Raw genomic sequence first — 24,141 nt, 5'->3', positions numbered from 1 at the left:
GACTAAAAGCGAATAAATCTAAGATCACGACGTCCTGTTTCCTCAATTAAGGAAATTGGTTCAGTGCCCCAACTTTGCATGACTTGAAAAGAAGTTTCTTTATGCAGAACAACTCTTTAAGCCAATCAACTCTTCAGAACAGTCTATTTAAGAAAAAACAAAGCAAGACACTCAGAAGTTAGTGGTTTGGACAACAAAGCCATGGGGGGAATATGTAATTATATGTCAACACAATGATATGGTGAATCACGCTAAGGAGTGCTTGTGACCGTAAGCTTGCAAGAGGATAGATTTTTTTATGTAGTAGGTTTTGCTTTAATAAAAAGGAGGAAGTTGGTTGAAACAGCCCAAAGGGAAGAGTTGAGAAATAGTTTTAAAGGCTTTGCAGGAGCCCATCCTGGAGCCATAAAACATAATCACAACTTGAATGGACGCAAGGAAGTAAAACAAAAGGAAAAAATGGAGAAATGGCAGAAACAACCACAGTCAGGTGAAGCTCTTTAAAGATTGCAGTTCTGTCAAATGATTGTAGGCAGGAAGAAAAATCTTCCCATATGAGCTGTGGGAAAGGAAGGGTTTCAGAAATAATTAGCCACTGAACACAAAGCCTACTACTGTTTGCAGCGCTACTGCCACAATCTTTATGCCAACGATACACCAGAAGCCACTCATTCTGTTCCCTCGTCAATAAAGCACCTACAGAGTTCCCTGCACATAGTAGGAATGTGGTGGGAGCTCTGTGGATGAGCTTAGTTGTGTGTTTGTAACTTAGGCAACCGAGGTGAGTCTTATATAGGGATGTCCTTGAAATCCACAAAGAAGATTCAATTTACATGTTAGAGAATGCTTAAGAAAAACAGCTACAAAACTAGGTTCTGAGGCCTGAACTGTTTTGCAGTGCATTTTGGGACAAGTATCTGCTCACCAGAAATTTAAACTAGACCCTGTGGCAAGCAGGTGTGCCTCATCGCCCTTCCTAAGGGCCAAACACACACATGCGTATGCCACAGCCAGGCCATCGAGGACCGGAGGGAGCCACGCTGCTGGAGAAAGATGAATGCATGATAAGGGTGCGAAGAGGAGGGTAAGCCTGCCTCCTAGCTCCATCCTCTCTGAGGCTTCCTCAGTCTGCTGAGATAACAGAAGGCTTTTCTGCTAATCCTGAAAGGACTAGTTCTACAGATCAGGATTTCACATACCGGGCACCATGCTAGGCAAGTAAGAGATGAAATAGATGTTTTCTGACCTCAAGGAACTTACCCTCATGCAGATCCATGAAGACACCAAAGAAATAGTCAGAACCCCCTAGTGCGGTGCCCTTATCCCAACTCTTCCAGGGCTGGCCCTGCCTTTGGCAGTGATTCTCCAACATATTCCTCTGTGTGTTCACGCACAAACTACATCAGAGGTACCACTTACTAAGTTCTAGCAAATGCCAGCTAGGAAGCCCTATCCCCTAGCATATGCCAAAATCAAAATCTCACTTTAAAAATTATGATATTTTGTAATACCTAAGGAGGGACTTCCCTGGTGGTGCAGTGGGTAAGACTCTGTGCTGCCAATGTAGGGAACACGGGTTCGATCCCTGGTCAGGGAACTAGATTCCACATGCTGCAACTAAGAGTTCGCATGCCACAGCTAAGGAGCCCTGGAGCCACAGCTAAGGAGCCTGCCTGCCATAACTAAGACCCGGTGCAACCAAATAAATAAATAAATATTTTAAAAAAACCAAAAACCTATGGAATCAGTCTACTTTGTGTTGATACCCAATTTGCAGCTTATTAATCTTCCTAATTTCCATCTCCTTCTCCTCCACTAGAGGTGCTGATAAAAGGAAAACAGATGACAGCAAGTTAGTCAACTGGTTGGTTTTTATAGAAGTTTTATTTAAATAAAGTTTGTGAATTCCTGTAGGTGTCACATGTCATCTTCATGCCTCTTTTCTACCATTGTGGGTAATTAGCATCTGATCATATTTAACAATTCTCAACAGGTGTTGATAATTCCTTGTACATAAGTCATGGCCTTTCTTTGTGCCAGGCATTGCTGGGATAGAAATGTGAGTGAGCTCTGATCTCAAGGAGCTAAACATGTTCTCAATATGCAGGTTTTCTTTTTTTTTTTTTAATAAAGTCTGTATTTTTTGGTGTGAAGGACCTGTTATTTGCACATATTACCAATTTGTAAGCCATGGTGTTTTTCATAATCCCTCACTCTTGTGTTTTTAATGACCTAAGGTAAATTGGCAAATTGTAGGTGTTATATTTTTAAGTCATTGCAGAAAAGAGCTAATAAAGACATCCATAAAGACAAGGTACATCTTAACTACTACACACAATTAAAAAGCAACCTTAATAATAGCTGACACAATACAGCTATTAATACAAGGCTTTTGCTCTTTTCTAATCAGTTCTGAGGGTACATATACACACTCTCTTAACTCTCACAGCAACTCTATGATTATCCTGATTTTCCACATGAGAAAACAGAGAGAGAGAGAGTAGGCATAGACAGAAAGAGGGATGCTGGGAAGCTCACAGTGGGAATGGAATAGTTCAAAGTAGCACCAAGAATGTAGAAAAGAGGAAAACCTCTCACAGTCCATAATTACCGAACTGAGTTTAACGAAAATCTGAAAGAATAAGAAATTCCAGTGGTACTAAACTGAGTGAGGTGACTGAGCATATAGCAAGCACAGAACACAAAGGAAAGGTTTAAGTTACTGTGCATACAGATACAGATATTAGCCTCGGCCTTGTGAGAAAAGATGAAAATGATTTTTAAGAGTCTGACAAAGACATCATTAATGATTGTCAGGAAGACAGAACAGTGATGTACGAAAGGTAATCCAGAAAAGTCAGCAATGTCTTTAATAAAATAAACTGTGAGAAATATGATTTTGTGGTATATTTATGATATCAAACCCTGAAATAAAAATATCATTTAAGTATAATATTTAAATGAAAACTGATATTTCATTTAAATATCATTAAAATGGTTCTAATCTTCAGGAGAACCGTCTTAGTTTTCACCCCAATGTTTGGTGCCATGCACATCGGTGCAAATCTCATTATCAAAAATCAGGAGAAAGTTTACAAATCAGAACACATTTTCTAACATAGGTAGGGGAGTGAACATCATACTGGGGTCTGAAGCAGTCATTTTTGTTTTCCATTTAATAAAATTTCACAATAAACACTACTGCACAAAAGAAACTTCTTTGATGAAAAATATATGTGGCATACTGTCACAAAAATTACAAAATAGTAGAATATTATATATCATGCATTTTAGAGTTAAGTGTGCTGGAGTTTGGTTGCCTGGTTTGAATCATAGTTCAATCAGCCTATTAGCTTAGTCCAAGTTCCCCTGCACATATTCCTTGAATTCTTTCCCCAATTTTAAAAAAGGGGGTACAGAGAGAACCTACTTCATAAGGATGTTGTAAGACCAAAATAATAAAATAATATTTGCAATGCTCTGCTTGGTACATGGTAGGGGCTCAACATGTGTTAGCTATTATTTTCATTAGACATACATTTACTATTTATGCATAAACTAAAGACAGTACTAGAAAAATCATTTCCTAAAGATTCCTAAATCCACCAGAAAAAAGTAATGGACCCTGATCAGCCATTTTAGTAATTACTCTTTTAAAATTCCATAACATTTGATCTATTATTATTTCTAATTTGGTATTCCTTGGGTTTTCCCAATGCAAAGAAATAAGCCTAGAGAAACTATAAAAAGCAACAGCCCATAATTAAAAACCAACAAACAAACTGGTCTGTAAGTGCCAAACCATTCATCCGCAGCTGAGACCGGTCGCATCTGGGTGTCTGTGCCACTCTTACACCATTTTTTAAAGACCCTGAGTCATGTGCGATTCCTTTACAAAGGTTTATTAGGTGGCACGTGTTAAGGCCGTGGTCAACAGAACAAATGTAAAAGGCTAACTAAAAACGAAAAATAGTATTTCATTCAATATCACTTAAACGTTTCTCATCTTCAGGATCACAGTCTCCGTTTTCATCTCAATGCCTGAGATTGAAGCTGGCCCAGAACATCTGGCAAATATCATCTTGGATGGACAACAATCGAGGCGAGCTCTTAGTTTTCTGCCGTCATGCTTTATCCTTCTTTCCTCCCCACCTTCCACCTCCCTTGCACTTTTCCTCTACGTGACTTCGTACAGTAGATGACATTTAGCATTCTAAGTCCTATGCCTTGAGCTATTTAGAGACAAGACACTACGTAACCCTAATGCAGTGGTTCGATGCATCTTCTGCCAATGTAGCGTATAAAACGTTTGCTCCTGCATGATGTCATCAAACATCATTTATCAGTATGTCTCACTTTCATGAGCCATGGAGGAAATTTATGTAGCTTAATTTAGAAGATGATTTTATAGCCATTTCCTGTGGGCCACAAGCATACAGACTTAAGAAGAGTACTTACTTTTGCTCCACGAAGAGGGGATCAAAGAACTCTGTTGTGATTTTGTTTGCATACAGGGAACACCCGGTCATGGAGCACAGCCCTGAAGAGCATCAGAAGGAAAGGGCTGTGATTACTGGTGTTTCAATAACATCCTGAAGCACCTTGTTTGGAAGAAAGTTACTATTTACCTGACAGTATGAATACAATCCCGGCCAAACAAGCAATTTTAGCTTTGGCTTTATCTGAGCCTCCGACTTTGGTACATTTCATTCCAAACAGGGCAAATATGGAACCAAAAAAGCCCAGGCTGACGGCGGCAATCATAAGTCCTCTACATGCCTGGATATAACCTGCAATTAGAGTAGGTCATTTACATTAACATAAAACACGTGGTTGCCCAGGAAGAAACTCATTTTACACTGTCCTCGTGAATGAGTGTTCTGCTTTCCAAAAAAATAACCATAATGGTTAAAACATACGTTAAGCAAGAAAGAAAAGCAAGTGAATCTGTATGGAGTGCCTGTTCTACGTCACACACTTTTCAGTTTGGCACATGCATGATCCTCAGGATATATCTCTGAGTGTTATTATTCCCATATTCACAGATGAAGAAACTGAGGCGCACAACAGTTACATAATGTGCCAGAGACGAGTTAGTAAGGGGCTGAAATGAATTCCATCCAGCTCTGACTACAAAACCCATGCAATACTGCCTTTCACCCTGAGAAACCTCATCTGCCACTATCTCAACCCTGTTACTCCTCTGCACGTCAGACCTTTAAAACAGATGTTTTAATGGTTTTGACGTTGTAATCTTTATAATCGAGCAGAGCTCCCACAGAGTCACATCTTCTAATATTAGTGAAAGATTATAAATGAGACTGACTGGAATGTCATCATGAACCATGAGAAGTCTAAATCAAGATGTATTTTCATGACCTTTTGAAAATTTTCAGGGCACACATAATAACATTGGGTTTAAATAAGCACTGGTTGGTTCCTAGAAGAATATTTTATAATTATGAAATTAACTGTTTGCATATAAATGGATGCTTTCAAAGTATCCTGAAAGCTTGTTCTGTTGGTTTGTTTGATCATTCCTCCTACACCATTCATTTTCTTAGTCACGTATTTTTATTTGCACAGCCAGGGTGATGGTAAACTTCAGCCTGGCTTTTGTCCAGACACTAACAAGTTTTAAGTTAACAGGATTTAAACTAATACATTTTTACCACATGCCGTCATTTTCATTTCAGACTGAAACAGTGCCGTATTTCAATCTGAAATAATGACGGCACATACTGGTGTGTTCATTTGTTAAGTCAATGAACGTACATATCTCTCAGGTTTACATTTGGCATTAAACTTTTTAATATGAAAAAACTCATAAGTGCCAAGATACACCAAGTCATTTATAATCGTGTTCAGGCAAAGTCAATGATAAATAATAATTCTAAGGTGACGATAATCATATATTCAGGGAATAATGGGGGAAGGTGGCCTCCAGTCTATGTTTCTCAGGGAAAGAATAAAATTTTAAGTTTCAGTCCTACCCCTAGGATCCGTTGTGAAGAGTACCCAGAAGATGCTCTAATTAACTGAACAGATTTAGGTCCCTACAAATGCAGAATGCAGTGACAGTGATCTTCTATTTTATAGGGTGAACTACTTCCAGACAGAAAATAATTTCCCTGATGGTAAGGCTGTCAAAAACAGCAAAAGAAACTTATTTTTAGCAAAACAGGATAATGGAGGCTTATTTTGGTAGCTACAGTAGTGCTGCAGGGCTATCTGTGTCTCTGCTGCTGAACAGTGACCCAGCTCTATTTTAAACTTCAACCCTCAAGTCCCCCAACCAGAACCCAGGGAGCAATAGAAGCATAAGGGGAGGAAGCCTGTTAGTTCCTTGCAAGATTAAAGACAGTCCTCCAGGACAACCACAACTGACTCATCATTTACCACCAGAGCTACTGGGACAGTGTGGTTTCATTATTTTTTGAGATTTGTTTTAACCTGTGGTTTTGAGGTGTTTTAGCTAACTCTTACTGCAATCCTAAACAGACAACAAAGTGTGTGTGTGATATAACTTCTATCCTATATTTAAAAAACTATTCTAGAAAACCTTATCATGCACCATAATTTGCATTATTTTAGGAATCTTACAGGCTTTATGTACAGAAAACACACGAGTCTTGCAAAAGGTTAAGTCTATGGTCTGATCACTAAGAACATAAAACACATTTTCCCAAATGGTACACAGTGGTCAGAATCCCAGGCTGATGAATTCAATCCTTAATGTGACTGGAAAAATAACAGTAGGCTTTAAACTTTAACCACTACTCATACCATTTTTTCCCCCGAGTGTCTCACTCAGTTCTCCGGTCTCAGCCCTGGTACCTACAGCAGGATCAACTCTGCCCTCTCAGCACAAGAGGAGAGATAGAGAGCAGGTTCTGATGAGGTCAGGTCTTTCCTCAGAACCAACCAGAACCCTGATTTGGTGGGGAAGGTAACTCTCTCTGATGTGGGAACAGTAGCGATAAATTGCTAACTCATCGCATGCATAAAAGAAGGGTTTGGAGTTCCTGGGGATAAACTCCACTGTCAGCCATAGATGGAATCGAGTTGTTGGTAAGCCTGAGGTCTGTAAATTAGGGGCTACCAGTCCTTAAAACACCCACAGACTCAAGCCTTGGGTGACTTCCCACAAACTCTCTCAGAGTTTATCTTTTGCAAGGCAGACCTCTACAACCTTGCTTTTTTAACAGTTCCGGAGGTCAAACCTTATAAGTAACACCCTCAAGTGAAGTGGTGGTAAAAACCTAGTCAAGAAGGCCATTATTTTTGGCAGGTCTAATTTACTGACACCGTTAATAGCTAATTACCACATTAAAGTGCTGGGGCATGAACATATTTGCTCAGAAGTTCTCTGAAGTATAATTTATAGTTAACTCCTTTGGAAGAAATGGCAAACATTCCCACTAACAAAAATAGATGGCATATACTAAAAAAAAAAAAAAACCTGGCTCAAAATGTTCAGCTGCAGTTCAAGGGGTGCTTTGAAAGGAATATGGGTTAGCAATAAACAGAAATCACCAGCTCATTCAACGGTGAGTTTTTCAATTAGTAAATTACTGTGACTTTAAATTAATGAATTCTGTTGGAGGAAAACTTCAAGGTGTCCCTTAAAAGTTAAAATGGTTTTCCAAATGTACCTTATTTTCCATTTCCAACTAGCAAAAATGAAAATATCCACTTGGTGGAGACAATTCCCTAGCAGTACGCCTGGTAGCTTCTGATTGAAGGAAGAAAAAAAGGACGTGCTTTCTCATGCTAGTACCTTTGCGTACTTTTTGCAAATCCTTGGAGAGAAGGGTGGTATGAGGGGCAGACACGAACTCTGAATTTCACCTCTGGTTCTTCTATTTACCTGCTGTGTATCCTCGACTGTATTACCTAATCTCTCCAAGCCTGTTTTCTCATCTGTAAGACCCAAGGATAACAGCACTTCCTTCACAGGAGGAATATGAACCAAGCGTCCAGTGAATGGTAAGAAACACATCAAAGCTTCCCTTCCATAACACTAAGATTGATTCTAAGCAGAAATTAGTTGGAATCTTAACATGGCCTAACATTAAACTGCACATTTAGCTTTTTCCTTGTAGGGAGAACTGGGGTAACAATGATACCCCCGGATGATGAGCAATCAGAGCTTTGACCTCACATAGGATTTTCAGAATAATGACTCCATCATCTGTGTCCAAGAGGCATGTTCTTCCACTTAAGACTAGACGGGAGAGCTGTGAGCCTTCTCTCTCCCTTCTTGGATTTTTCTGCTTGGTTTAAGGAGAGGACTGGCCTACTCAAGCCTGTGGTCACCACAGCCCCTGGCAACGTGGCTTTCTCCCTCCACTTCTAGTGCAATAACCGGGAAATCCACATGCAGCGTGCTGTAGGCAGGGCCTGCCTTAGGCCCAGCAACCAGCAGATGCGGCTGCCCAGAAAATACACGGCAGAGCGCGAACAAGCAGAGGGGCCTCCTCTTTGGGGGAACTGACTTACCTCCACGTGAAAATGTAGCTGTGTGGTTGAACTCCCCCCAAATATTATTCTGAGAGATGATGAAAAGTAAGTTTATAACTTTGTGATAGGCAATGCTTTCTTAAGCCACAAAAGGCCAAGCCAGCAGGAAGAGACTGATAAATGCGATTATAATACACATTTCAATGTTCTGTATGAGAAAAGACATCACACGTTTAAAAGACAAGCCATGGGCCGAGACTGCAACATATATAATAAATCAAGGACTGATTTCCAGAATTTAAAAAAACAAATCATTTAAACCAAGAGGAAGCAAAAGAACCATGGGCATAAGATATGGACAGGCAAGTCACACACACACAAAAAGGGTCAATAAATACATGCTAAGGTGGTCAAAATCACAGTGATCAGGGAATAAAATAATAACATGATAGGATGTCACCCATTAAACTGGATGAAAAACTTGGTGGTGAGAATGTGGAGAAACAGGTATTCTCATACACTGTTGGTGGAATGTAATTGGACGATTTAAACTGAATAATAAAATGAATATTCTACTGCTCTGACAATACTACTCCTCAGTATCTACACTACAGATACACACATACGCACAAAGAGGCAAATAGAAAGGTTTTCAGTAAAGTGCTAAGAACAGTGAAAATCTAGGAAGGGTCCAATGTCCAACAATGGGTAAGTCGTTAAATAAACCAGTTTGTCCAGAGTAATGAATACCATGCAGTTGTTAAAAAACAGTTACTTCTATATGTACTGACTCGTAAAGCTATGTTATTAATTTTAAAACAATGCAGAACAAGAGGTGAAGTCATTTACGTCTCTTAAAGTCATTTTCTAGACACACGAGCACACGCGGAAGGCCATTTTGCAAGCTGGGTTGTATACAAACGTCACGCCTCCTCTCTAGGGCTGGATGGTTGAAGGCTACGCTCTCCTTCCTCCTCATTACCCCACCTGTCCCCAAATATTGAGACCATGACGTCCATTCTCAGCTCAGACACATAAGGTGCACACTATTCTGCACCCAATAACCTTCATGGAGTATTCATCTCTCCATCCCCTCCCTTGTCCCCCAGCTGTCCTGTAGAAGGAAGCGTACCTATCTGGCAGGCTATCTCGGTGACAGTACAGTTACAACAGAAGAATGTGTTTAGGACAGTAACTGTCAATCCCATATTCCTGAATGTAAATCACAGAAACAAGAGCCTGCCTGTTCAAACATCTACCTGGATGTGTGCTCTGCAGCGCACAGGAAATTCAACCGTAATTCTAGGGAATCAAGAGCGTACCAGCTACTTATCGTACACACACCAGGACACAGACCCAGGTGTCACTCATCTAAAACCAGACACGTATTCCCTTATACGGAGTTTCCACCAAATACCTCCATCGAGCAGCAGTTTGCTTTTCGTGGCAAGCACCATCTTAGGGGGATTAAATCTTGTCCTTTATTTACTCAGTTATGCAAATAAAACCTTGCAGAGCAGTAATAAAAGAAAAAGAAAACACCTCAAATCGAGAACTAACGTAAATGACTCTCAAGTTTCTGTCGGGATCCACCTAGTCACGTGCTGTAAAATCCTGGAAGAAAGGAGCCTAGGACTTGAGCAATCAGTGTGACCGGGTTGACATCCACTGTCAACTAAAAAGAGCCCGTCTGAAACTAAAAAGAGCCAGTTTTCTTCGTGAACACCTGTTGAGACTAAAAAGAGCCAGTTTTCTTTGTGAACACCTGTTGTTCTAATACAATACAGTATAGAGCGTTGCTAACAAGAACTACGTAGAAAACAATTTACTAAAGAACAACGCTGAGGGAGACGCTGAGAATGGGCTTGGGAGGCGCGACACAGAACTTGTCAGTCTCCCGCACAAGATTCCTGCTGGCCAGAGTTCTCTACTTTCTGCGGCACAGGCTAGGGCTACTTACGTTCCTAACGTTTAGAGGCAGAGTTAAAGCCCAGCAGACTCATTTGTAGATGCGGGCCGGGGGGGTTTGGAGCGGGTGCTCCTGCAACGTTTCCTTTCCCCCCACACACACTTTTAAAAGAACTAACGAAATGGCTAAAGGGAGTTCAGAGCAAGCAGATTTCGCTCTGACAAGTCCATTTTAATCAGAATCCAGCCCTTCTGGGTAGTGCTGGCTGGAGAAGACAAGCCCCCTCTCGTGACTCCGTGTCCTAACAGTCCCCAAGAGAGGGGGGTGCCACTGCCCTGTCCTCAACTCTCGAGACAACATAGTTGCTTCCCTCCATCCCCGTCGCCTGAGAGTCACCTACCCCACCCAGGCCTGTCTGCGTGCCCCTCTCTCCCGCCCCGGGGTTCCGGGCTCGGTCAGGCGCCCCCCGCGGGACAGACGTCCGGGGAAGGCGGGCCACGGGCACCGGGGACTCTCCCCGGCTCCTTCAGGCACTGAGGGGGACAGCGGGGCCGGGTTTTGGAGGAGTCCGGCCCGGGGGTCCCGCCGGGGGTCGTTGGGTCAGCGGGAGCCCCGCCGGCAGGCCGTGGAGGAGCGAGGGGCAGGGGCGGGGGGCGACGGGATGCAGACCGTCTAGAGCCAGCATGGAGGGGAAGTCCTTGCAGTTGGAGACGCCCGTGGAGTCGGTAACGCACATCTTCCAAAGGTTGGCCCAATAGGTGGCGGTGGTGATGACCGTGCCGTCGATGGTGGACACCTTCCAGTAGTCGGTGGGCAGCGTGGAGGACACCAGCACCCAGCCGGAGATGGAAACCATGAAGGCAATGATCTCCGACGCCGTGCTCGCCATGCCGCCCGCTGTAGCAGCGCTCGCTCTCGCGCACCTGCTCGGCGCCGCGACCCCCGCAAGCCCAGCCGCGCGGCTCCGCCCCCTCCGCCCCCGCCCACCCCGTCCCGCCCCGCCCCCTGCAGGCCCGGCGCTAGGGGGCGCGCGCGCGGACCCCAGGACGCGCCCTCTGGGGCAGAGAAGGCTCGCGGGGAGCTTTTACGGTCGCCACCTGGGTTCTCTCGAGCCAGCTGGCCCGGCGCCCGCGGTCTGGAGGAACGCACGCCTGCGCGTCCCTGTGGCCCCCCTCCCCCCCGCGCCCCCATCCCCGGGGCCGAGGCACAGCCGAGATCGGCTCTCCTGTTGGACAGACTGGCAGCCGGACGTGGACAACTTGCTGGGTTCGGGCCCTCTCCCCTCCCCTCCCCTCCCCTCCCCTCCCCTCCCCAGCCCTACCCATTGGCAATAGCTTGGCTTCTAGGATACCTTGTAAAAGCAGAGCAGAAAAAGCCTTTTGTGTGCCCGGAAAGGACGCCAACTGCTAACGCAGCCCTTGGCCCGCTGAACTCTAACGGTGTAGTGCCACGCTCTTTTGAGTGACCCAGTTCGGCTTGTCAAGGAGGGATCACTACGGTCCTGGGCTCGAAGTCGGCCTTGAGCTAAAATTCTGCAGTTCCTTTTGACCCGGCGGTATGCGGAAGGTCACTGTCAAGAGGTGCGTGGCACAAAGCTACATTCAGAACAGCAGCCCATGGAGAGCACAGGCTGCGTCGGGGCCTTCTTTACAGTCCTGGTCGTGACTGTTCCAGCCACAGTGCTGGCCTGCTGATACCAACGTACTACACGTAGGACGTGCATTTAAGACGTTTCTCCTGTGGGTCCCTTCCAGCTGCCAGTTCTGAGTCTCTTCTATGAGCCGATGGGCTGTCACAGCTGCTCTGTATCTTGTTTAACTTTTTTTTTAACCACCTCCACGTTTTGCACCTAATTGAGGGATAAGCTCATTCCTTCATTGCTGTTTCAAAGCAAACTTAAAGATCAGGGTGTACTTTTGGCTCCAGAGTTCACACAGTTGAGCATAAATGAGAGAAAAAAGACTCTGACTTTATTATGGGTTTATTATTTGTCCGTTTAAAGGTCTTGCAGTTCGTGGTATGAACTTTCAGGATTTACTTCTTCCCCAAAGTAACCAAGGTCTAAAACCTCTAAATCAGATCTGCTATAATAACGCTAGTTGCTAACCCCCAAATTGCAGGGACACTTTGGTTCATTGTGAAGAGTTTCTCAATTCCCCTTTGTCACTTAAAAAAACAAAACAAAATTGGTACAGAATAAAATTAGAGGTGATTCAACATCTGTGAAGAAGAAAGGAGGTTGAATTACAGAAACACCAAAATAGATTTGGGAGGACCATTGGAGATTGTATGGTTATACTCCACACTCAACAAATCATTCTATTTCTTTTTGAACTTCTGAATTTTATTTTATTTTTTATACAGCAGGTTCTTATTAGTTATCTATTTTATACATATTAGTGTATACATGTCAATCCCAACCTTCCAATTCAACCCACCACCACCACCCGCCCCCCACCCCCCACCACTTTCCCCCCTTGGTGTCCATACGTTTGTTCTCTACATCTGTGTCTCTATTTCTGCCCTGCAAACCAGTTCATCTGTACCATTTTTCTAAGTTCCACATATATGCATTAATATATGATATTTGTTTTTCTATTTCTGACTTACTTCACTCTGTATGACCGTCTCTAGATCCATCCATGTCTCTACAAATGACCCAATTTCGTTCCTTTTTATGGCAGAGTAATAGTCCATTGTATATATGTACCACATCTTCTTTATCCATTTGTCTGTTGAAGGGCATTTAGGTTGCTTCCATGACCTGGCTATTATAAATAGTGCTGCAATGAACATTGGGGTGAATGTGCCTTTTTGAATTATGGTAGTGGGATTGCTGGGTCATATGGTAATTCTATTTTTAGTTTTTTAAGGAACCTCCATGCTGTTCTCTATAGTGGCTGTATCAATTGACATTCCCACCAACAGTGCAAGAGGGTTCCCTTTTCTCCACACCCTCTCCAGCATTTGTTGTTGGTAGATTTTCTGATGATGTCCATTCTAACTGGTGTGAGGTGATACTTCATTGTAGTTTTGATTTGCATTTCTCTAATAATTGGTGACGTTGAGCAGCTTTTCATGTGCTTCTTGACCATCTGTGTGTCTTCTTTGGAGAAATGTCTATTTAGGTCTTCAACCCACTTTTTGATTGGGTTGTTTGTTTTTTTAATATTGAGCTGCATGAGCTGTTTATATATTTTGGAGATTAATCCTTTGTCCATTGATTCATTTGCAAATATTTCTTCCCATTCTGAGGGTTGTCTTTTCGTCTTGTTTGTAGTTTCCTTTGCTTTGCAAAAGCTTTTAAGTTTCATTAGGTCCCATTTGTTTATTTTTATTTCCATTACTCTAGGAGGTCAATCATCCTATTTCTAGAGATAATATTCAGTTCATGCTCTCACCTTCTGGACTTAAGATTCAGTGCATGGCAAGGTGTGTGTTCTGGTTCTGTTTTGTACTGACAGCCTTTTAGCAAGTTTTTGTTTCTATTCAGCCCAAATCTGGCTGTCTTTAACATCCATCCACTGCCATGATTTACACTGAGACGACACAGGGTAAGTCCTACTTGGGGCCATGCAGCAGCTCTTGGGAAGTGTGTTTGTGTGTGCATGGCCATCTCACGGCTTGTGTGAATGGGAATACGGGTGAAGACCCGTTTGCTTAGTGGGATGCAGACGTAGTTCCACTACTGTGATCCTCTTGGTCCCAGTTTGTCCTGTTGTGTCATGTTGGGTTCATGGTGGGGGGGGGGGTCAAGCTTAACACTAGTTTGGGAAGCACCTACCTAACCTCATCCTTCTCATCTTCCCTTCTATTCAAGTCAGTCACCTTTGAGTATTGACAACAAGTGTCCTCTATTCTTTTGTATGATTTGCCTTTTTAAAGTGCTTTTATTGTCTTGGTTTCTTGTCCTCCAGCATATTTCCACTATTATTTCTGTGCCATATTTCTTTCTGAACGATATGCTTATTTCTAATCCAATTTATTATTTAGACAACACAAGAAGTCGTGAACCAGGACAGTCCTATGGAGTTTCCTAAAGTTAAAATTTGCACAAATGTTGGTTTTATACTTTATTTCCTGGTCTTGTTTAAGTGTCTTTGTTTGCTTGTGTCTTCCTCATGGTAGTTTCTCACTAAAATTGTTGATTCATTTTTTTGCAAGACAAAACCCTGACTTACTTTTGACACAAAAAAGTCTAGTGTTGTGACCTTGAAGACTCACACAGCTCCTAATTTATCAACAGATTGGTTGTAAATTCCATTGTTTGGAACCAAAGGTACATTGTTTTACAAAAAAAACTGTGAAGACTGATTCGGTGTTTCAGACCATTCCCCCCAAATTTAACAGATAATGTAGTTTTACCTATTGTATTTAAAATATACACAAACCCACCGTTGCAACATAGCTTCCAGAGAAAACAAATTCTGAATTCTAACTTGAACCTCCAAGAAAGACCCTCTCTCTGCTGCATCACCAGACCGTTTAAGCCAGGATCTCTGGAGGTGGCTCTGGTAGTGATTTTTCCAAAGCTTCTAAGGTACAGCCAGGTTGGAAACCACAGCACTGATCAGTTGAGACGCATGTATATGTGTATAAACAGTCAATTAAGCAAACCAGATGGTGTGTGTCATAGAGAAAAAGAATATTCATCTGTTGGTTGAAAACTTTGAGAAAAGAAATATTCTTTTACTGTAGAGATGGTAACACACAGCTTCAACTTAAAAGGGTTGAAAATACCACAAACAACCCATAAATTATGACCTGGGTGGCAGCACTATTAGTTCTTTTGCCAGCTGAAACAGACTAGGGTCGTCATGCCTGTGGACTTGATTAATTTTCTTTTATTCTCTGTCTGTTCCGTGAGGTTTGACAGCCCCAAACTTCTCTTCCCTGGCATGTACTGCATATTAACTGCAGAGAGTTACATTTAGAGCCCACAAGTGCCTGAGCAAAGGATGAAAAATGTTAACTTTCTTTAATACCTAAAGAATATTATGTAAGGAATCAAGCATTTACTTTAGAATGTCTTACATCTTAAGCTTTTCAAAACTAGTTTAGTCAGAAGAAACTACATAATCCAACATAAGAATGTCCAGAAAAGGAAAATAGACCGAATAGATTTTTTAAAAAGAAGTAATGTATAAATGACCTGTTTCACTTTAAGATTCTAGAGTCCCAAGTAACCTTTGCAGTTGATCTGCAAACCCATTTACAGAGTACCTTTCAACTGATAAATACTTCTTTATTTTCTTTAGGATTCAGTTCACTGACATTTTTATTTAACTATTCATAAAAAAACATTCTTAATTTAAATATAAAAGTGAATACCGTTAGAAAGTTACTTCTCCAAATTATTCAAAGTAACCTCTTAATTAACAATGACTTGGCCTTTACAAAAAACTGTAGTTTTTTTCCAATATGAAAAGTACTAATTTATCTATAATAAATTTGACATGAAGACATTTACTGTCCTGAAATATATTCTGAGCCTTTGCACTTTTGAGACCTAAAGCACTGAGATTTAGCATTGGAAGTTATTTCTTTGGGAGTAAAACCAGTTTAGCCGACTAAACCAGAGATTTGCACAAATTCTTTGAGATTCAACTCACCTGCCAAAACACACAGGTGTGCCTTTCAACAGCTCAAGGATTTTCTAAGCATCAAATTTGGTTTCAGTATACATTAGCTCCTTCCTAGATTCCAGTGAGGTGGCATGCTGACGATGAGGTGGGAAGAAACTAAAGTCCTGATAAACACGGTATTAACTAAAAAAACAACTTCTCAGGAGCCAAATATCGTTAAAGAAGACATTAACACCGATACTAAGATAGGAAAATAGCATATCTGTATTCTTTTTCCTTCGTTTTCTCTAACACTCTTCGTTTATCTTAATGCTCTACACTAATTCTATGATACTTGTAACTACTTAGCATGAAAGCTGCAGCGTAGGAGGAGTAGTTACGGGAATGGATCATCGATCCATTGCATCATCGATCATATATGTGAGTATATATTTATAAATTTTTTTTGCAAATTATAAGGAAATAAACTGTCTTATTTTGACATCTGGTACCCTTTGAGGCTGTACTGCATCAGAAGATGCCATATATATCTTATGAACCTGTCTTTCATACATTCATTTGAAACACACTCATTCCCAATTCTTGTGACCGAGCAGGACCCCCTCCCCCAGAGCCTCTGCTGTCGCTCCTCTCTGAAGTACCCAGATAATAGTATCTCATGCATCTTTCCTGAGTTTTTCGGATCCTAAAAACCACCACCAAATGGAATAAATTAACTACTTGATGATCATGAGCCCGCAGACCTACTGGTGCCTAAGGATTGATAAAGTTAGCCACTCTCTTACCTCACCATCAACCAATCAGAGAATTGTGCACGAGATGATCACGTACCCTGTGACTCCACCCCCAACCTGGCCTTTAACAATGCTTTGCTGAAACCCTTCCGAAGGTTTGGGGGTTTTTTTTGGGTGTAAGCCCTCAGTCTCTTTGCGTGGCCCTGCAATAAAACTTTCTCTGCTTCAAACTCCGACTTTTCCACGTTGTTCGGCCTCACTGTGCATTGGGCACATGAACTTGCACTTGGTGACATTCTGAGGTGTGTTAGGACTGTCTAGTTTTCTCTTGAGCACCTGGAGAGGTAAGTTTGGGGCCCCAGCAGCTCACAGCTGTCTTGGTGAATACTCCTCCAGCCTGGAAAGACTCTCACTCTGGGATGCTGGAACTTTCTAGGGCTTGCAGATGGGTTGGTTGTATTTTGCTGGTCAATAAGCATCTTATGAGTATTAATTCAACCTACCCACCCAGGTTGGGCAGCAAGTAAACCTATGTGGTTTAGGCAAGCCATTTATTGCTCTGAGTTGCACCTTCCTCGTTTGAAAAATGAAGGAGTTTGTTTTTTGTTCGTTTTTGCGGTACGCGGGCCTCTCACTGCTGGGTCCTCTCCAGTTGCGGAGCACACGCTCCGGACGCGCAGGCTCAGCGGCCATGGCTCATGGGCCCAGCCGCTCCGCGGCATGTGGGATCTTCCCGGACCGGGGTACAAACCTGTGTCCCCTGCCTCGGCAGGCGGACTCTCAACCACTGCACCACTAGGGAAGCCCTGTCTTTATTTTTTAGGAGAATGGCTTTTATAATCAGAAACATTTGAACAGGGTACCTAATGTCCTCATTTAATTTCATTTTGTGACTATATCTTGTAATAGGTGAATTGAAGTTCATTAATATGCTATTTAACAATGTCCTGAGCAACGCTAATTCATTATATCACAGTTTGTATCTAGAATATTTTTCTTAAACTGTATATATGTGTGTGCATATGTATGTATATAGATATGTGGGTATAAATATGTGTGTAGGCACACGCACACGCAAAACAAACAGGTCATTAGAGTACTCCTGTCTTCTCATGCTTTAGGTCCTGTACTGGGCTCTCAGCCAGTCGGAGCTAACACAGCTGACTCCCATATGAATGCTTTAATGAGCCCCCATCCTTCTACCTTGCTAGCCTGAATTGGGGGAGTTCTGTGGTGTGTGTTGTTTACTGTGCATGACCTACACTTCTTACGTTTGTTTTCTGATTGAAGTTTTGACCCATATTAGCCTACAAAAGGTGCGCCACAATTCAGATGTTAAAATGCAAGTTTGTCTTTCCCCACTAGGTATTGCCGTGTTGTTTCTGGGATGGCTGTACCCCATGGCATGCTCACAGCAGTGCAGGATGGTTCTAGTTTTCTCATATTCTCCCCAAACTTATTTTCTCTAACTACATAATTGATACATTACTGTAAAACCCACGTTTATCTCCAAAGTTCATGTTCTTCTATTTAAATGATAAGTCATCCAAGTTTTGAAGACATTCGAAGACATGTTTTTAAAGATTAAACATAGAAACACTATAAATTTGCAGACATTACTGTAACCAAAGTTAAAAGATAAGTCATTATCTGAATATTTTTTGGTCCATTACTATTTATTGCTCTCCTCAGCCTCCTCTTACCTGATTATAAGAGAAAAATAGGGGTGTGGTAAGAGAGAAATTGGCGTATTGCACTGAGGTGTCAGAGAAGCAGGTGTGTATGTGTGTACATGTGTTTGTGAGTGTGTGTGTAGCACATACACAAAGGGCTAAAGGAATAGAGGCTAAGAGATGAAGGTAGAAGGGAGACAAGAGGGACACGTAATAACAAAGGAAGATGTTTTCTCTGTAAAACATTGATTGGAAGTGAAGGTGATAAGGGTAGATGGCAAAGGGATTTTTAATATAAGCTTGTATGTCTGTGTGGAATGAGTGGGGAGGCAGGACCACTGACCAGCTCCTGCTTCATCGGGTCACTTTAGCCATCTCCATATATAGACATATATATCTGAGCATTGGAGATTTAATTCATCTAAAGAGTAATATTAGTGCTGTTCTTGTGTGTTTGGGTTGATGAGGAAAAGGTAGAACACAATGACTGAATTAGGCATTTGGGTCATGTCAGCATGACCAACTTCTTTGCTTTTATCGTTTTGAGTTAAATTGTCCAGGTGTTGGGAAAGAAACTGGTAACCACAATCTCTTCATCACCAAATAGTGTGTTTTAATTGCTAGGTGTGCCAAAAATGCAAGTTTTCTTGCCCACTGATTCTTGCCTTCCATTTCCTCTACCATATCCTTGAAGGCAACCCCAGCTGCCAGGGAACTTGCTGGAGGTGACTTTAAGGAAATGACTGAGAAAACAGAGGTGATCAGAGACGTTGAACATCACTGAAGCCTGGGATGAATGACCAGTTATGGGAATAGTGGCCTAAAAAAGCGATAGCCAGGAAGTTGTTTTGGCTTCTAGGGGTTGGAAGAGATTGGAGGAGCCAGTGTAAGAGGTTGGGATTCACTGCCGTGAGAAGATTAAACAGCCCGTAGAGTTCACCCAGGTTTTGCTCCTGTCTCGAAAACAGCATTATTCACTCGTTGAAACAAGTCATAATGCATTTATTGAGTGCCTGTTATGCTCCAGGCATCATCCCACACAATGTAGACACGGTGAGCAAAACACACAAAATCTCTGCCCTAACACGTCTGACATTCTACTGGAGGAAATAAATACAAGGTACAAAAAAGATTCAGTATAGCAGATGCTATATGCTAAAGAGAAAACATAAGCCCGCAGGGAAGGGGGATGTTATGCAAAGGGTGTGGCATGGGTAGGTGGGTTACATTTTGGTTAGGTGGCCAGAGAAGCCCTCCTTGAGAAGACGACTTTTGGGTAAAGACAGGACAGAAATGAGGGAGTGAGCCGTGTGTATAGTTTCAGGCAGAGCATTTCTGGATAGCGAGCGCATCTGACCTGACCAACACTGGGGAGGCTGGAGTGGCTGCAGCAGAGGGAATGAAGGGGAGGGTAGTGGGAGATGAGGACAGAGGTAACAGGGTGTCTGCGTGTGTCCACGTGTGTGTGTCCATGTGACTGTGCGTGTCTGAGTGTGTGTGTCTGCTTGTGTGGGGGGGCAGGGGTGCATGTAGATCTGGGCAGCTCGTGGACAGCCCTGTAAGTCCTCATCACAACTCTGGCTTTTACACTGAGTGTGACGGGATGACATTGGCAGGTTTTGTGAAGAGAGGGGATATCAGACTTGGGTTTTAGGATCTCGCTGAGAAGAGCCTGGAGGCAAGTCAGTGCAGAAGCAAGGACACCTGTTGGGAGGTGAGTTTAATAGTCCAGCTGAGTGATGATGGCGGCTTTGACCAGACTGGACATGGGGTGGTAGGAAACGTCAACTTTTGTCTTTTGGATCTATTTGGAGGGTAGAGTTGACAAGATTTTGCTGATGACCGGCTGAGATGTATGAATGAAAAGAAGTCAAGGAAGACACCAGGGGTTTGACCTCAGCCATTGGAAGGCTAGAGCAGTTTCCTGAGATGGGGAAAGCTCTAGGTGAGCAGGTTTGAGGTGAATATCAAGAGTTCATTCAGTTCTAGACACGTTGAGTTTGGGGTGCCCAGTAGACATCCAGGAGGAGAAGCCAAGAAGACAAATGAATCTACAAGTTCAGGGCAAAGGTTCAATCTTAAAATGTACACTTTGGAGTCTCCTGTGGTTAGGTGGTATTTAAACCATGGAACTAGCCAGATCCTCTCTGGCAGGAGTGTAGACAGAAAAGAAAGAGTCTAGGAGGCAGGGAAGAACCAACAAAGACTGAGATGGTACAGCCACCTAGGTCAGAGAGAAAACAGGAGAGACGGTTCTGGAAGGCATGTGAAGAAGCTGTTTAAAGAGGAAGAAACGGAGTGATGTCAGGCAATGCTGAGGATGAAGCCACGGAAGACTGAAGAAGAAAGACCACGGCGGTCCCGGAGGTCCTTGATCGGAGCTGATTTGTGGAGAATGTGGGGCAAAAACCAGATGGGAGTAGGATCAGTGGACGATGGGAGGGAGAAATGCAGCCGGGAAGAGGAAGCGGCTCTTTAAAGAGAGGAGAGAAATGGCGCAGGGACTGGAAGGAAAGTGGGATCATGAAAGGCTGTTCTCTTTTTAAATTTTGTATTTTTTAAGATGAGAGAAATAACCACATTTTAGAGCTTCCTGTTGGCCTGTAAGGTGCCTTTGTGTGAATTCAAACATGTTCCCTTTCCCCTGTGTGGCTGCAATCCCACACCAGGGCACGCAGCTGGGAGAGCAGAGTGTGGGCCTCGAGTCCCACACCATAAGCAGCCACTGTGCTCTCATGTGGTTAAACTCTATATGAAATAGAATTCTATAAAAATAGTTCACATGGAGCTTTTCCATCTACATTTATGTCTGTTTGGCTTTGTAGTAAAATACAAATTGGTTCCAGGACCGCAGATTCCAAATCTGCAATCGCTCAAGTCTAGTAGTCTGCCCTCCATATTCGTGGATGTGCAACCCACGGATCCCGAGGGCCAACTGTCTAAGTCTTAGTTTGATGTCATTTAAAAACAATATGGTACACATATTTTACAGTTCTAGAAAATGGGAGTTAGAAAGTACTTTGAAAATTATTTAATTCAACATCTTACAGATGAGGAGACTGGAGTCCGTAAATGACTTCTTAATGTATATTAAACTGTAGAATGTATATTGGAATATTGTATCAATTGGAATAATATGTTGTGTGTGTTCTTCAAACGTGTGAATTCAAAAAATGATCCAAGTTGAAGAAAAATCTGAATTATAATCAAGGTTTGAATACTTGAAAGTTGAAAACTATTGTATTTCATACAGGTTCTCCTCAGTGATATATTAGTGCCCATAAAATATTTAACAAGTATGTTACTAGGAGGGTTTTTCGTTTGTTTTAGGTTAATGCAGAGTCATCTCTACAAATGGCTTTTGAATAGTAACATGAAAAAAAGGGAAATAACAATGGAATTGTATGCTGATAATAAGGTAGACAGATAATAGACACACCTCTTTCTGTGGTTCAAAGCAATAGCTGTTTCTATGTTTGATTTGGCTTTGTGAAGAGTTAGTAAAAAGATGTAAAGAACAAAGTTGATGTCATGTTTTGCCTACAATTATTATAACTGCCACGCCTCTAGGATTTCGGACATAAATCTTTCTGACAAACAAATGTGCCCTAAGATGACTACTTCCCCACATATAATTCACCCATATATGTAATCCTATAGAATTAAGCAATGTTTTGTTTTCCCATCAAAAACACTACATGAGGGTTTCCCTGGTGGCGCAGTGGTTGAGAGTCCACCTGCCGATGCAGGGGACGCGGGTTCATGCCCCAGTCCAGGAAGATCCCACATGCCGTGGAGCGGCTGGGCCCGTGAGCCAGGGCCGCTGAGCCTGCGCGTCCGGAGCCTGTGCTCTGCAACGGGAGAGGCCACAACAGTGAGAGGCCCGCGTACTGCAAAAAAAAAAAAAAAAAAAAAGAAAAGAAAAAAAAAGAAACACTACATGAAAGATTATATTGTGATTTTTTGACATGGTAAATAAAGCATCCAGTGTAATTTGTTTAAGCAAACTGAATGATAATTGTGTTAGTTTCTAGAGTTTATATGCTATAGAGGAGAAAAGCAGGTAATAAAATTCCATTATTTTATACTAATTTTCAGATGCAGTTGAAAGGATCAAATAAATTAAAGCATGGATGTTATAAAACTGGATGTATTATGGGTATTTGATAAATAGTTGTTGAATTTAATTAGTCAAAAAGGATAAATGGCTTAAAATATTGGATGGAATGTTAAGCATAAACTCTGAAAAATTGTCAATGTTTAATTTTTATTTGCTCTTTCAAGTAAGTTATGTTTTTATTTTATTTTTTTGCAGTACGCGGGCCTCTCACTGTTGTGGTCTCTCCCATTGCGGAGCACAGGCTCCGGACGCACAGGCTCAGCATCCATGGCTCACGGGCCCAGCCGCTCCGCGGCACGCAGGATCTTCCCGGACCGGGGCACGAACCCGTGTCCCCTGCATCAGCAAGCGGACTCTCAACCACTGTGCCACCAGGGAAGCCCAAGTAAGTTATGTTTTTAAATGATGAAAAATCATGTCCTTTCAAATTACAATCTTGCAACAAAAATAGGGCTTTATTTTATACTTCAAATGATCAAATTAATCATCGGATAATTGTTTTTTTTTTTAAAAACCTATTATATATACATATATATATAAATAATATACTTATCACTGAAGAATTTTTCTACAGATCGTTAGGAATCACACCATATGGAAACGCAGTGTGTTTTTTTCATTGGTTTGTTTTGCTCTGTTTGTAAGCAGAGTTGATTACCTGTCATCTGCCAGGAATAGATACGTGGTAACTTAACTCACAGATTAGGATCTTAAGTTTCTTTTATCCTTTTTCCTAACAGCAAATTAATTTTGACGTTCAAGATGCTTGTTTTCACTGGTTTAGGGAAAAGCCCAGCTTGGCTCTAAGTAGTGTGCATCTCCACAGTCTTACCTATTTAAAAATGATACTGTTCTTCTTTCCTCACCGCATGGAAAGCTCTAGCAGACTCAGTCTCAGGGCACAAGACTTCTCAAAAGGGTGGATTTTAGACCCCCATATAGCCTAGTGTTTGCTTTACTTAATCACTGGACAAACGTGGGTCTTTACTGATTACGACTTTTTTTTATGATGGTTATGACCATGACTCTGACTTTACTATAACTTTTTTGATCATTTACTGAATGTAGCATACATATTTCTAGGGAAAGATTATTTCTGGCTAGAAGGGCCAAAGATGAACCACATTTGTGACCACAATTCAGAATCACATTACCTTTTGAAGTATATACATTCATATTCTAAATCAAATAATCCTTACATACATGAAACAGGGGAGTTTAAATGGCATCAAATCTTCCTCCTGCCCCTAATTCCTATGGTTTTAAAGTAATGAACATAGAATACCATTTTTACATATGAAAACCAGAAGGTCAAAGCAGTATTGGAAGTTTTGGGGGTTTGGGTTTTTTTAGTCATTACCCTTGGGTGCAGTTTACGGAAATAGAACTGGACTGGCATTTAAAGGACCTGGCAAGTGGGCTTCCCTGGTGGCGCAGTGGTTGAGAGTCCGCCTGCCGATGCAGGGGACGCAGGTTCGTGCCCCGGTCCGGGAGGACCCCACGTGCCGCGGAGTGGCTGGGCCCGTGAGCCATGGCCGCTGAGCTGCGCGTCCGGAGCCTGTGCTCCTCAGCGGGAGAGGCCACAACAGTGAGAGGCCCATGTACCGCAAAGAAGGAATGGGAGAGACAGAGAACGAGAGAAATAGGGTTGAAAAGA

At 42.2% G+C, this 24,141-nt stretch overlaps 1 protein-coding gene across 3 annotated transcripts in view; it reads right to left on the bottom strand.

Annotated features, from left to right (window-relative positions):
- Window positions 1–24,141, bottom strand: part of CLDN10 (claudin 10) — a 100,249-nt gene that overhangs the window by 10,840 nt on the left and 65,268 nt on the right. For 2 of the 3 annotated variants that reach the window (XM_059996252.1, XM_059996253.1), the window contains exons 2-3: window positions 4,629–4,790; window positions 4,459–4,540 (exon numbers count right to left, since the gene is read on the bottom strand). In XM_059996252.1, the coding sequence (XP_059852235.1) occupies window positions 4,459–4,540; window positions 4,629–4,790 (244 nt within the window). Of the gene's footprint in view, window positions 1–4,458; window positions 4,541–4,628; window positions 4,791–11,041; window positions 11,265–24,141 lie in introns of those variants that run through there. The other variant, XM_069540031.1, reaches the window with a different exon arrangement.

The sequence above is a fragment of the Delphinus delphis genome, chromosome 18 (genome assembly GCF_949987515.2).
Source record: "Delphinus delphis chromosome 18, mDelDel1.2, whole genome shotgun sequence".
NCBI lineage: Eukaryota > Metazoa > Chordata > Mammalia > Artiodactyla > Delphinidae > Delphinus > Delphinus delphis.
The sequence above is the reverse complement of the archived record's forward strand: the minus strand, read 5'-3'. Positions and strand labels throughout refer to the sequence as shown.